A 14,528-nucleotide genomic window follows, 5' to 3' on the forward strand; every position below is an offset into this window, starting at 1 on the left:
CTGATGAATCCGTGATGCGTGTGTGACAGACCTGGCACGGGGGGGGGGCTCTGGCGCTGGCTTCAGGGGACTTACCCGCTTCGTCTGTGGTGATGGTGAGCTCATTGCTGGCCTCGCTCTTCCCAATCTGGTTCTTGGCGAACATGCGGATGTTGTAGGTGGAGGATGGGTGGAGGTCGATGATGGTGGCCTGGTTCAGCTGAGGGGAAACATCTTTGGTTCTTTGGACGGTTTTCCACGTTGCTGTTGACAAAAGGCAAGGTTTCATTTTCAACATTTTTAAAAACACTGGAAGGGGGAGTTTTGAATAGGTAAAAATATCTTATTTTTAAAATACTAGCAGTGAGCACTTGAACTGGGAACACAGGATAAATTAATATAAGATACTTGGCTGCTCTTTCATTTCATCAACCTTGCCACATGCACACTCATGGGTGAGTTATTGAGGTAAAACTTTTACCTGATTTGTTCTTGCACTCAATATCATAGCCGGTGATGGGACTGTTGCCATCGAAGCCCATGGTCCAGCGAAGGGCAATTGTCCGGTCCCGAACCTCCCGAATCTCAACTTCTGGGGGGTCAGGGGGTTCTGGGGTGGGAGCACGGAAGAGAGGTCACTAACAGAGCTATCAATCACTTCTTCTGGGACATGCTCATTATCAATGATACTCAGCCACTAACGTATGATTGCTCATTTTAATGCAGAGCTACATACTAGGGTGCAATACCTTGCACTGTTAACTGAATGATCCCTCTGTCTTCCCCATACGAGTTGATTGCGTGACAGGAGAAAAATCCAGAATCTTCCCTTACTGTGGGCAAAATCTGGAACGAGAAAAGGATAAGTTGATATAAAAGCCACGATGAAGCAACCCTTCTCAAAAAAACATCAACCTTGCTCATCAGTGTACCACAGTCATGGCAACGGCTCCTTCAGGAGCTCTACCTCGTGGCTGGTGCAGAAGTACCTGCAGGGTGGAGATGACCTCGTCGGCCGCCTCCTTGACGGAGACGACGTAGCGGCTCATCTCGGGGTTGATGATGCGGTCCTCCTTCTCCCAGCGCACCATGATGGGCTTCTCGCCGTGCGCCGTGCAGCTCATGGCCTTCCTCTGGCCCTGCGTGGCCAGCGTGGTGTTGGGGTAAGAGGTGATCATGGCTGGAACTGTTGCGGGGAGAGAGGTTGGAGGGTTGAGGTGATTGCAAAAAAAAAAAACAAAAAAACGTTCTCTCAAAAGAAAACCCAACTAGATATATTCCGAAAAAAATGCATGTATCTGACGTCCAACCCCTTTCCTTTGCATCCCTAACCTTAACTCCCTATCCACTATTATGTCCAATGGGTCAGAAATTTTACATGATGTATCTACCAAGGTACTGAATAACATTCAAATGGATAGAAGTAGAAGTTTTTGGGGCCTAATGCATGAGCATAAACAGGACAGAAAATGTGCAAGCTAAAAATGAAAATATCAATTATGATTACGGCTAACAAGAGGATTTTTGTTAGTTTTAGTTAAGATACTAATATTATGATAATGATAACAGCATATATAACTTAATATATTTTAAGTATTTTACTATAAGTTACATTTTTGACCACCATTACAACGATGACTTTTTTAAGCAGCTACATATATATATATATATGTAAATATAGTATGATATAACAAAGACATTCTGTTTGTACAAGCTGTAGATTTTTTTTTTTTTAACTGCTCCCAGAAAGGATATGAGCAAGGGACATGAGTAGTCAACACTGCATATTTCATTAAAAGCAGAACGTGCAACCTGGTGCACGTCAGGACGAATGAGCCTGAGCCTGCCGGGGTGAGCTGTTGGGAAGGCGGCGCTGGCCACCCTGGGAGCCGACAGGGAAAGAGGCTCTGTGCCGCAGCTCGCCGGGGGGGGGGGCACAGAGCTGTGCCCTGGGCGTACAGCTCAGACCGTCAGCGGCGGAAATGTGATCTGTCTTTTTACGCCTTTCCCTCGCGGATCAGTTACAGATGTATAATGAATGTACTTTGATAATCCTTATTAATCAAAGGCAAACCCCTCCCAGTGATGCACTGCTGCCTCCGCGCGCTCATCTCCTACTCTCACAACCAGGCCCCCTGCGCACAGCCACACAAAATCACCTGTATGACAGCACACACACACACTCACACTCACACACGCACACACGCACGCACACACTCACACACACTCACACACACACACTCTCACACACACACACACGCACACACTCACACTCATGCACACACACACACACACACACACACACACACACGCTCACACACACACACATGCTCACACACACACACACACGCACACACACGCTCACAGACACACACACACATGCTCGCACACACATACCCTAACGCACGCTCACACACACATATACACAGACACACACATAGATAAACACATGCTAACACACACACACATATATACAACTGCACACATTCACACAGATGCAGCAACAGAAAATGAAAAAAACACAAGCATAGATACAACACACACGCACATACACACACACATCCTCACAAACATGCACAAACACACATAAACAAGATACATACATACAAACACACACACACCTACACACACACCTGCACCCACACAGCACAAATCACATATATACACATGCACACACAGATCCCAATACAACAGACATAAGGACATATAAACCTACACATGCTCTCCCCTGCAATCAAAGCTCTCTCTCTCTCCCTCTGTGTCATGCTCTCCCTCTCTCCCTCTCTCTCTCTCTCCTCCCCCTCCCTCCCTCCCTCCCTCCCTCTCTGGGGGATTCAGGGCTGCTGGGGAGCTCCTCAGCTCTCTGACGTGATTGAATGTGTCAGGCTAAGGGCTGCAAGCGTTTAAGCTTCATCTCTTATTCACTTCCCAGCCAATCGGGGCAGCGAAACAGAAAAGAGCGCTGATTTATTGTGCATGACAACTATGAATTTAAAGTGAGCATTTAAAATAAGAAACCCTCCACAGTGCCTCTCTAAATGCTACCCTTTGTTTGCTAACTGGGGTATTTTCACTTCACTTAAAGATGTGAAGCCACTCCACAGGCTTCAGCGCTTCATTTTTGTAAACTATAATTGTAAATAAAAATAAAGTTGACCTCCAAAGAGGGAGCGTGGTGGCGAGAAGAACAAAAAAAAATGCAGGGTAACGTGCACCAAACCATCTGATTGGCTAATGACTGAACAACAGTGATCCAGACTTTGCCAACATGGGAACATGGTGCAGTCTAGTCTGCGTGTGTGGAGCATAGCTGATAGGCCTTCAGCCAGCAGAGTCAACCCCACAATTCCATAATGGCTTAGTTGATGTATTTTTTTTTATTTCCACCAAAACGATGGCCTGCATAACACAGACGCGGAAGGTAAGAGGGAGATGGGTTGTCCACTGGGAGCCAGTCTTGCACTATGTAGTTACATAGTTACACACCTCTGCACCATTGTCAGGCACAGAGGACCACAAGCTGCAGCTTGAAAACAAATTCACGCTTGAATTGCGGTTTAAAATGGCATCTCCAGTTCATAAAGTCTAAGCGGAAAAAGAACAAGTGTTTCCCTGGAATAAAGATGAACAATCAAAACAGATTTAAAATAGTTCTTATGTATTTACTTCTCCCCATTGAGTTTTGGAATCTAGTGCTTGGTTTGTTATAATTTACAGGACATTAGTATATAGGGAGGGCTATGTTATAATTCTGAACTGCAGATTGCAAAACACATGCAAACTCCATTTATGGACACACACACTTAAATGAAGGCAGACTCCGTTAAGTTCAGTCAAGATCGTCAAAGTCATAAGATAGACTTAAGTAACGTATTACTAGTCACTTACAAATGTTTTAACACTACATGTCCAGAGTACACACAGATATGACCATACAAAATATATCTTTAATGATACAAGTAATGCAGATGCTGCACATTTTTCAGCATAGCACTCTAATATCAAGGCATTTAGTGAATGAGGCTCATTTATATTGGCAGAGCAGGTTTTTTTTTTTTTTTCTGAACAAGCCATTAGAGGCGTAAGAATTTGCTTTGGACTCATTTAGCACATTGAGTGAACAGGGGCAGGTGCAGAACCCAGAGAGCAGTGTGATTAAAGAGAGAAAAGCTTAGAACCGTTAAAAAATGTCTCAGGGCAAGAGAGGAAAAAGGAATACAAACATCTTCTGCACTCTGTCTCCTGTGTACTAATGAGGCCAACACTGCAGAGCTGTTTTGCTCATTAACCAATTAAAGGCTCTACTGGGCTACAATAATTCATTAGGCCTCTACAAGCAGAGGGAAGAGGACAGCCAGCTGGAAATACCTTGGGGCACAAGCTGTCCTTCACCTCTACCATAAGCTCCAGTGGCGCTATCCTCCTCTGCATCTACCTTTCACCCGGACATGTTGCCATACTAACCAGATGTCAGATGAAAGCCCTTGCCTGGCCATAATGCTTTCAAGGAACAACAACAGCAAAGGATCTGCAAACAAAGGTAGTCAATACCACTTCCCTTTCAAACACTTCACTTTTGACACAGCGCAGGGGAGAAAGTAAAGTAATGAAGATACCATTTTAATTTCCGGGAGGGTTCACATCAACTTCACATCTAACTTGACATCACAATAGGGGAGGCAGTTTCTATGGTCACTGTGATGTAGGCAGTTAGGACTTCCTTAGAAACAGAGTGCTGGGCAAAGAGATTAAGGAATGGATGAGCAGCAGAAAAGCTATTTGCTCAGATTACGCGCAGAACACCCTCCGTACTCTGCCAGACACCCTACTGCCCCAGATTTTATTCCCTCGCCCAGGCTCTCCTCCACCCGTCAGCATAATTCAGCATCAAGGCTATCTGTTTATATAAGGAGTCTAGTCTTAGCACTGCTGGGCTCTGAGCGTTCGTGACTCAAGAGGTGGACGAGCGGCCCGGGATGTTAAAATGTACAAGAAAACAAACAAAAAGAAGTGTATTCCTGCAGCTTGGAAGCCTGCCCCTAAACATCCACATTCAAGAAAACAGTCCAAATAGCCAGGCTATAGCACCCCCCCCACTCCCCCCCCCCCCAATGGCATAAATGGCGCATTGAAAGCATGGGGGTGACTGGTTAAGTGGAGGCAATCGCTACAAAATGCTGCTCAATTGGGCATAGTCTGAGCGTGCTCTGTACCATGCAGCTGGACATAAGATGGTGCACAGCCAATGAGAAGGCAGGGAATAAGGAAAGGGGAGATGAGCCAGTGACCAGTGGCCACTGTATTCCAGGCCACACCTTCCGAAAACAATCAATTATTTGCATGTCCTTACCTATTTTTGACTTTTAGCAACTCTGCTCAATCAATATTCAATAATATTGAATATAAAATAATAAATAATTCATTCAGTGCAATCAGCTCTTTTCCATCATTTAAACATGCAAGCAGTGTACATTCATTATACATTTCATTATTTTGAGTGTGATGCTGATTTGCTTCTCCCAACAATGCACCTGGCGCCTCCAGGTTATTAGTTTGCACCAATGAGAGCAATACTTCTCCTCTGATCATTGCTAGCTTTCCTGTAGAACAGATTGCGCTGTAGAGCAGATAGTATGCACTGGTTAGCAGATTAGTGCATCACAGGAGATCACACACTTCAGAACACCTTGAATGTACACAGGTACAGTGGGGACTTGCAAGGCACAACTGCACACAACAAAAGAACAACAAGAAATAAAAATACAAAAAGAAAAGACCCAATTTCAACCAGAGGCGGAATTAGCGGGGGTACCGCTATGTGTGCAGCACCCCGGCAAAATAAGGTTTTCAGACATTTTTTGCAAATTTATTAAAAATAAAAAAATTTGAAATATCACATTTACATAAGTATTTAGACCCTTTGCTCAGTACATTGTTGAGGCACCTTTGGCAGCGATTACAGCCTCAGGTCTTCTTGGGTGTGACGCTACAAGCTTGGCACACCTGTATTTGGGGTATTTCTCCCATTCTTCGCTGCAGATCCTCTCAAGCTCTGTCAGGTCGGATGGGGAGCATTGCTGCACAGCTATTTTCAGGTCTCTCCAGAGAGGTTCGATCGGGTTCAAGTCCGGGCTCTGGCTGGGCCACTCAAGGACATTCACAGACTTGTCCTGAAGCCACTTCTGCATTGTCTTGGCTGTGTGCTTACGGTTGTTGTCCTGTTGGAAGGTGAACCTTCACCCCAGTCTGAGGTCCTGAGCAGTCTGGCGCAGGTTTTCATCAAGGATCTCTCTGTACTATGCTTCGTTCAACTTTTTCCTCACGTTTACGTGATTCTGATAACTGTGTTCAATAAATGTTGTTTAATTATACCCAGTTGTCTGCTTCAATGTTCCTTGGATGTTGATTGAAGCCACAATATTTTATGCCAAGACCCACTCCATTCAGAACTTAGATTAATAAGATTAAAATATTTGTTTAATGATCAAATTGGCGATATTTCATCTAACCAAGTTAACCATCAGTATTTGAAATTTTAACTGCTAATTAAAATTCCAAACTATATGGTGATAATTTTATGTGACTGACTATTACTAAAAGTCTACATGCGGCACCTATATTTGTCTTCAAGAGGAATTATTTTCAGTTAGTGTGCGTGTGTGCATGTGTGTGTGGGTATGTGTGTGCTTGTGTGTGTGGGTGTGCGTGTGTTATCTGCATGCGTGTGGGTGTGCGTGCATGTGTGTGCGTGTGTGTGTGCATGTGTGTGTGCGTGTGTCTGTGAGGGCCTGTATGAGAGGCTGAAGAGAGCGCTGTTTGGCTCAGGCTGAAAGCTCCACAGCAGGGGGGGTGGGGGGTGGGGGGGTGGCGGGGGGGCTGTTCCTGGCTGATAAGAGCAGCAGGGGAAATAAGCCTCCTGACATGTGAGCATGATCAAATGAGAATAAAGAGACACAGATAGAATGGTGAGTGGTCTTTAAAACTCTTCAGCAAAAACACACACATTAGTTTCATTCATACCATCTGGAAAAATCATTAAACAATTTTGGTAATTGTGGATTTAAAAAATGTATTATTTATCATTATATTTATCATTGAGATGTACAAAATAATGATCTGGTGCGACCATGGGTTATCTGCACATTTGCCCAGTTGTACTGTTAACACACTTAAGGCTGAGTGCTATGATAGGCTAATCAGGGAACCTTGGTTATAAGTTCAAAGGGATATCTGACCTCAATTTTGGATCAGAAATGCATGATGAAAAGATTTAAGTGACTTCGAAAAAGTTCATTATCAGTTTATTACAGGAGCTTCAGTCACAATGACTATTCAACTGGCTATTGTTTCAATAGTGACTAAAGTGGAATCTGCATTTAAATCTATGGATAAGACATCAGTAAATAGGATGTGATTTCCAAAGCATATATTTGATGACTGTAATGCTGGCTGAGGTGATATGCAGAAAACAGAGACAACTCTTCCAGTGACTGAGAATACCAATGACATGTAGACTCGTCAGCAACGTCATCGGCAACTACAGGAAGGGAATTATAGCAGGTTGCAGTGATAAATTCCTATCACAAGGAAAGCACATTGGAGTTCAGTAAACTAGGCATGGTCTACAGGATGTAAAAAGTATTTTCGGTAGATAGATTTCACTATTTCCCATCCCGACTGTAAAATTATTGATAGTGCCAAAAACTTATGTATGAACCAAGGTTTTGAAGTCATGTAATTATTTTTAAGTAAAAGTAATCTTTTTGTATTATTGTAGTTTGAAATTCAAAAGAAAAAGCTTATATTGTGGTTTGTTATTCAATAAATGTGCATATATTAACTGAATTCTTCTTTAACTAAAGTTTTTTTTCAAAAGAGCTACAGGTGGCCTAATACTTTTGGCCTGTACTGTAAGTCAAAATGACTATAAAATGTAAATAACTACTTGGTCCATGCAAGACATTTTTCGATGATCGTGTAGTAGGTGCACAGTGTGCCCAGAGCAGTGTCATTGGTGGTTCCCTGAAAGAGATGGAAGACCTTGCACTGGGATGGCACAAATGATGGGGGTGAGAGCGTTAGTATCACCAGGAAGGAGGATCGACTGAGGATCTCTAACTCAGCTATAAGGTAGTCTCTGATTATTCCTTGGCCCTGGAATTTACGCATAGTTGAATCCGGCATGCACAGGGCGTGCTTTGTGATCTGTGTGTTTATCCGCTGAGTAGCCAAGGATTTAGCTCCCTCCATTAACTCCTGAACTCCTTATTCAAGCAGGGGCTGCCATGTGGAATTTGCCCCCCAGTGCTCTCTCTCTCTCTCTCTCTCTCTCTCTCTCCCTCCCTCCATTATTCGTGCATGCTTTGGTGGAAAAATCATAATGGATAAATAAATCCCATAATGCAACATTCACATAAAAGACAGGTTTGTCAGTTATGGTTTACACAATTAAGGTTACTGTGTGTCACAAGTTATTATCTGGTTAAAAGTCTGAACCAGGAAGCCTCATACTTTTAGCCTGTACTGTATATATACTGTACATATGTATGTGTCTGTGTGTGTGCGTGTACCTCCTTATATTATTATTTGATTGTTTTACCATTAACATTTCAGCTTATATCCCATTACATATGCTACAAAGCATAGCCCTGATACTAGTCTACAAAGTGATAAAGTTAGCAATAGCTTTTAGCCAACAGCAGACGGAAAGGCATATTAACACTGTAATATGTTTTAGGAAGAGCTTGGTAACACTTTAAGCTCCGTCATTGGTGCAGACTCAATCGCACAGCAAGGGAAGAGATGGGTCTTACTTTTGACGTTAAGATACATGGATTTGCTGACATCGGCTCCCACGTCGTTGCTGACTTTGCACAGGTAGTAGCCGCTGTCCTCCTCGAGGACATGCTTGATGAGCAGAGAGCCTGAGTCCAGAAGTTGAAGTCGGAAGCCCGAGCTCAGGGGGATGGGCTGGAACTGGGGCACGCCCGCCCCTGGGAGGGGGAAGAGACGTGACCAAATGAGAGAAACGTTGAGGGGCTTCACCACAAACCTCTTTCCTGGAATTTCTCCCAGTCTCGGCACTTCACTAATACTGGAAATGTTATCAGGATGGTTTACAATGCAAACCTCATGTTTCGTACACTACACTTGTTACACTGTAATTGGCACTGCGAATGTTTAATAATCCATCTACTGTCGCACTGTTAAAACAGTTGACTGCACTTATGTACCGTAAGCTGCACAGGGTAAAAGCAGTTAATGAGTAGATGTAATGTATGGCTTGCGCTTGTATTATTTTAGCATGTAGGTTCTCATCAGTTTTTATTTCAATGACATTCCCGTACTTGGGGGAACAAAAAGAATGTATGTCCACTTCAAGGAAAATTGGAGTTGAAGGTCAACTTTGGACACAGAACCACCATTACTGACTATTTGTAGTAATCAGCTGAATCCACAGCCTTCAGGCCATTTTCAAGGCATTGTGTAAAATTTCCTTCTGCATATAAACCGAGAATCCACAAAGGCTGTGTATTCAGCTGATTACTACAAATAGTCAGTAATGATGGTTCTGTGTGCAAAGGCAGCTAAAGGTGCATTAACCACTGGATCAACTGGATTTTCAGGCTCGAGAGAACCACTGGGCAGGGCATTGTCTCACCTTTGGAGAACTTCCACACGATAGTGGGAGCTGGGGTTCCCTCCGCAGAGCAGTTGAGGATCACAGCTTTCCCGTAAATACCATCCTGGTCCTTAGGTTGCACGACAAACCTTGGAGGAACTGCACAGGATATAAAAACAGATACATCGGATAAATCTCTCAGTTAGACACGGGAACAAGCTGACCCAGGTGGTCAGCCAGGCCAGCAAGATCATTGGAGGCAAACAATTGCAACTCCAGAACCTATACAACCGGTCCATAACCAAAAAGGCAACCCAGGTCTATAATGACCCCACCCACCCCTTCACTCAGCATTACAGCTGTTGCCATCTGGCAGGAGACTCAAGGTCCCACTAGCCAGGAAAAATGGGTACGAGAAGTCATTTGTACCCTCTGCTGTGGCCATTCTAAACAGAGACATAATAAAATATGCAGAGATGGTAGTCGTGTATTGATTTGTATTTAAAAGTTTTGAGCTTTGACTACAAGTATTCAGGAAACAGAAAAAAAAAACTGTTTTTTAAAGTGAGTTTCAGTTTTATTTTTTTTTCAAAACTATGAGATGCCTGATCCTGGATTCCTGTGTTTTTTTGCCAGTACGTGGATCATATGATTCAGCAACACCGCAGTTTTGAGAGGGGCTCTCCGGTCGCACCTCGAACGATCAGCTCGCTCTTGTGCTCCACGGTGGCGGCGTCGTTGCGGGCGATGCAGGTGTAGAAGCCGTTGTGCCGGGACGCGAGGTTGGAGATGCGCAGGGAGCTGGTGAAGTCGATGTTGTCGATGGTGACGCCCAGGCTAGCAGGGATAGGCCGGCCGTCTTTGTGCCAGGTGATGAAGATGGGCAGGTCGCCGGACACCACCACGCAGGGGATGAAGACCCGCTGACCAATAGAGAAGTGCGGGAACTCGAAGTGCTGGATGAACGGAGGAACTAGGAGGATGGGTGGGTAGACATTCTATGCTTAAAAAAAATGCTCAGGTAAGAAGAGTACCATTAATCAGAGTCCATGGAAACAAAAAAATATACATGGTTATGTGAAGTATGTAGGTACTCTGGAAGGAAAAAACTGGATTACACACAATTTTCTGGATGTGTGCTGTTCAAATGCACCCAGTGCAATCTTCTGTAAATACCATTTACCAAAGGTTAAAAGCATTTGAAAAAGAACCCAAGGTATTTAATACAAAATAAGTATTCATTCAGGCATACTCCAACAAATCATCATGTGGATTTTCTTTCATTAATACCCAGAGAGCCCTTTAAACAGTGTTAAAACAGGAAAGGAAATGCAGAGGATTTTTAGCCAAATGACCTAAACTGTGAAACAAAAATGAACCTGGAAAATATACTCCCCTGACATACTACAAATGAGCAAAACTGCTTTGACAGTGTAAAATAATATAGAGCACATTCAGAAAACATCTTCAGTAGAAATGTTTATGGGGTTGGTCCTGCAGAAGATCCTACTTCAGAATGTTACATAAGTGCTGCAAATGAGTATAAACGAGTGTGCTGATTTTCCCCACTATTAGAACAAACAGTCTTTTCAGAATTTTCAGTCGGCACAACATTAATCTGCTGGGCAGAAAGAAAATTCATGAAAAGCAATAAGCAGAGATGCAAAGTGATATGCAATAAACAGCACTTATCTCCTTCATAACACATTTATCCCGGCCCCCTCTCTCGGGATGCAAAGGCCACGTGGAAAGATCAACCGCTTTTGAGAATCAATGAGCTACAATAACATTGAAATAAGCGGCACTTCAGAGCTTATTTAATTCACAACAAAGTGAGGATAATTTACTCCCGGGATTTCCCAAGATGCTTCAGATTTTCTAAGCTTCAGCAGTGCAAATTAACTTAGGCATAATGGAGGTGTCACATTGTTTAATGCGCGTGGGCCCTTCCATATTCCCCGTCCCCTGCATGAGACACATCTACACGCTCTGTGGCGAAAAATGCAGTCTGAGACTTCTGTTGCACTTGGTCTCCATCATCCTTACAACACTTTTGTGTTCATTTCGGTGATGGGAAAACTCGTGACTGCCCCAGCATTGAAAGCATTTCATGGGGTTAAGGTCCAAAAGCATTGTGCACCAGAGCACGAGGCACTTCAGCTCAAGCTGAAGAGGGGGAAATGTTCTAATAGGAATCAGTCCAGACAGTCGGGAGGTCCCCGGTGTCCTGGCAAAATTTCCAACCTGCATCTTTGAAACTGGCCTCCAATCCTCCGATATCAATGGTTTAATTATATGTGTGCTAGATGATGTGTGCTGAGTGTTCTGGCACAAAATGGCACTGTGCATCACCCAAGGCGATGCTACACATTGGTTGTATTTGGGGTAAGAGAGCTTTTTCGGCATTTATAAGGCACAGTTTATATGCAATCGTTTATCATTATTTTTAATGTCACACTCACGGTTTGGTGGAGTGCTATCTGTGTACATGGAGGTACAGAACAACGGTATCAAGATGGATCATAAATCTATGCTGATGCCCAACTCTGTCTGGAACACAGAGATAGCATGCATGAGAGGGGGATTGGGGACAGGTTTGCATGCAACTGAGACTCATTCTGGGGCATTATCCCAGAGTGTGCTGTGCTGGCATGTCTCTGCAGCATTCCTGCTGAATGGCTGAAGCTAAGCTAAGTGTGGGCTTGGTTAGTACTTGGATGGGAGACCACCAGGGAATACTGAGTTGCTGCTGGAAGTGGTGTTGGTGGGCCAGCGGGGGCAATCTTCCTTCTGGTCAAATAAACCCCAATGCTGTGACGGGGACACTGTGCTGTAGGAGATGACATCTTTCGGATGAGACGTTAAACCGAGGTCCTGACTCACTGTGGTCATTAAAGATCCCATGACACTTATCGCAAGTAGGGGGTTCCCCGGTGTCCTGGCTAAATCCCAGATCTGGCTCTCGCAAGCTTGCCACCAAATCATCCCCTGATTTAATTGGCCAAAAAAATGTTCTCTCCCTCTCCACCTTCACTAATGTGTGGTGAGCTTTCTGGCGCAAAATGGCTGCCGTGCATCACCCAGGTGGGTGTTACACATTGGTGGTGGGTGAGGTGAGTTTCCCTTCATTGCTGTAAAGCACTTTGAGCATTCGGAAAAGTGCTATATAAATGACAGGATATTATTATTATTATAAACCATGGATGGCGGTGGGGATGGTGTTGTGACCCTAACCCCGATATACAACCGCAGCTATCTTCACTTCCTGCACCAGGATTTTATGGGAGTGTGGAGACAGGCCCTACCTTTCACAGCGACGTACACACTCTGGCTGGTGAACAGCTTCGGTTGGACCAACACACTGCAGGTGTACTCTCCCTCATCCGTGTCCTTCTGGACATCTGACAGCTTCAACGTGCCATTGCTCTCGAAGGCACGCTGGCGGTGATTAAAAGGAAGCAGGTTGCCATTCTTGTGCCACTTGATGGAGTAGTATGGGTAGCCAATGACACGGCAGTGAATATAGGTGTCCCTCCCAGCTATGGCTGTGAGGTTTTTCATTAGCCGGATGCTTGGAGCACCTTAAAAGAAACATAAGAGATGGAACTCTCATTAAAATGATTTTGAGGGTGTTTTAATGAGAGCAAAGCACAAAGATTAATCAAGACTGCTGTCACACGTCAAGCGCGACGCACTGGGCAGGGAGATGCGACAGTACCGGGGAACACCATTTCTGTCGCATGGAGAGAGGGAGCGCACGCACGCAAACACGAAATAAAATAAACGGACCACTTCACCCTTCCCCCTCACGGGTTCCAGGCAAAAACAATAAGTTAAAATAACAAACTAAAATAACAAAGACAAAAGAAAGTAAAGGACACCTGTTGAGTAACAGGAAGCAGGCTTGGCCAAGATCCTTAAATTACGGCTGTAACAAAACAGAGAGGGAAACAACAAACATATAGAACATACACGGCCACACAGACAGCACATGATAAAATACACATCTGTATTCAGTCTCTGAAATGATAATGTAATGTTTCCTGGAATTAACTTTTCACAGGCAGCAGATGGCTCACTGGCTACAGACAGACATGTTGGAGTGATGAGTAGGAGGTGCATGCAAACAGGGAAACAGACGTGCACACTCAATCGAAAACAGGAAAAAAGAAAAAACTAAGGAAAAAGTGAACAAATGCTAACAAGCATTCTGACATGATCAAAGGAAACTCTGATATAAAATAACTAAAAAGTGTGAGTAAGTATGGCATGAGAAAGCTGGTTATGAATGTCAGTTTTCTTTCTTAAAAAAATAATAAGCTATTGATAGAATTAAAAATTCCAGTGTATTATGAGACCATTAAACGATCAGCTTTAAAGCTGTGATAAATAGAAACTGGGTCAGGCGCTCAAAAATTGGTCAGATTGATTGATTGGTCAGAATAAAGTGCGTGTTAGCAAAAAGGATGTCTTACAATTCGATTGGCTAGAGTAGACTCAATGAAGAAAAAAACAAAACTATTTTTGAATAAATCTGCTGAGAAATGCCTCAAAAGTCCACAAATGAATGCAAACAATTTCCAACATGCCAGGTGATGCATAAATGCACATTGAGACATTGTCAAATTAATACACATACATTGGTAAATATTTTCTGAAAAAAAAAATAAGGCGCATAAAGAAATTGAAATGTACAGTATTATTACATTTGTCTGCTCGGGAGAGATTTGTTTATGTGCATAAAACAAATTTGTGAACCAATTATTTTGTTTGTAAGATTGTTTGAGACAGTAATAACTACATAGACAAAAATGTAGCATTCTTGATTGAAAATTTTTGTTTGAAAGGGTACTGGGTAAGAAATAGAAACCAAAAGTGCAACCAAAAGTATGTGGATATCTCATATCTAACATCTCATATTTTTCTT

At 43.4% G+C, this 14,528-nt stretch overlaps 1 protein-coding gene across 2 annotated transcripts in view; it reads right to left on the bottom strand.

Moving 5' to 3' along the window:
- LOC135262755 (cell adhesion molecule DSCAM-like) overlaps positions 1 to 14,528 on the bottom strand; it is a 104,484-nt gene that overhangs the window by 22,341 nt on the left and 67,615 nt on the right. The window contains exons 8-15 of one of the 2 annotated variants that reach the window (XM_064349943.1): positions 12,907 to 13,182; positions 10,296 to 10,574; positions 9,641 to 9,760; positions 8,793 to 8,972; positions 969 to 1,165; positions 729 to 825; positions 461 to 589; positions 76 to 243 (exon numbers count right to left, since the gene is read on the bottom strand). In XM_064349943.1, the coding sequence (XP_064206013.1) occupies positions 76 to 243; positions 461 to 589; positions 729 to 825; positions 969 to 1,165; positions 8,793 to 8,972; positions 9,641 to 9,760; positions 10,296 to 10,574; positions 12,907 to 13,182 (1,446 nt within the window). Of the gene's footprint in view, positions 1 to 75; positions 244 to 460; positions 590 to 728; positions 826 to 968; positions 1,166 to 8,792; positions 8,973 to 9,640; positions 9,761 to 10,295; positions 10,575 to 12,906; positions 13,183 to 14,528 lie in introns of those variants that run through there. The other variant, XM_064349944.1, reaches the window with a different exon arrangement.

This window comes from Anguilla rostrata, chromosome 9 (assembly GCF_018555375.3).
Source record: "Anguilla rostrata isolate EN2019 chromosome 9, ASM1855537v3, whole genome shotgun sequence".
NCBI classification, from domain to species: domain Eukaryota; kingdom Metazoa; phylum Chordata; class Actinopteri; order Anguilliformes; family Anguillidae; genus Anguilla; species Anguilla rostrata.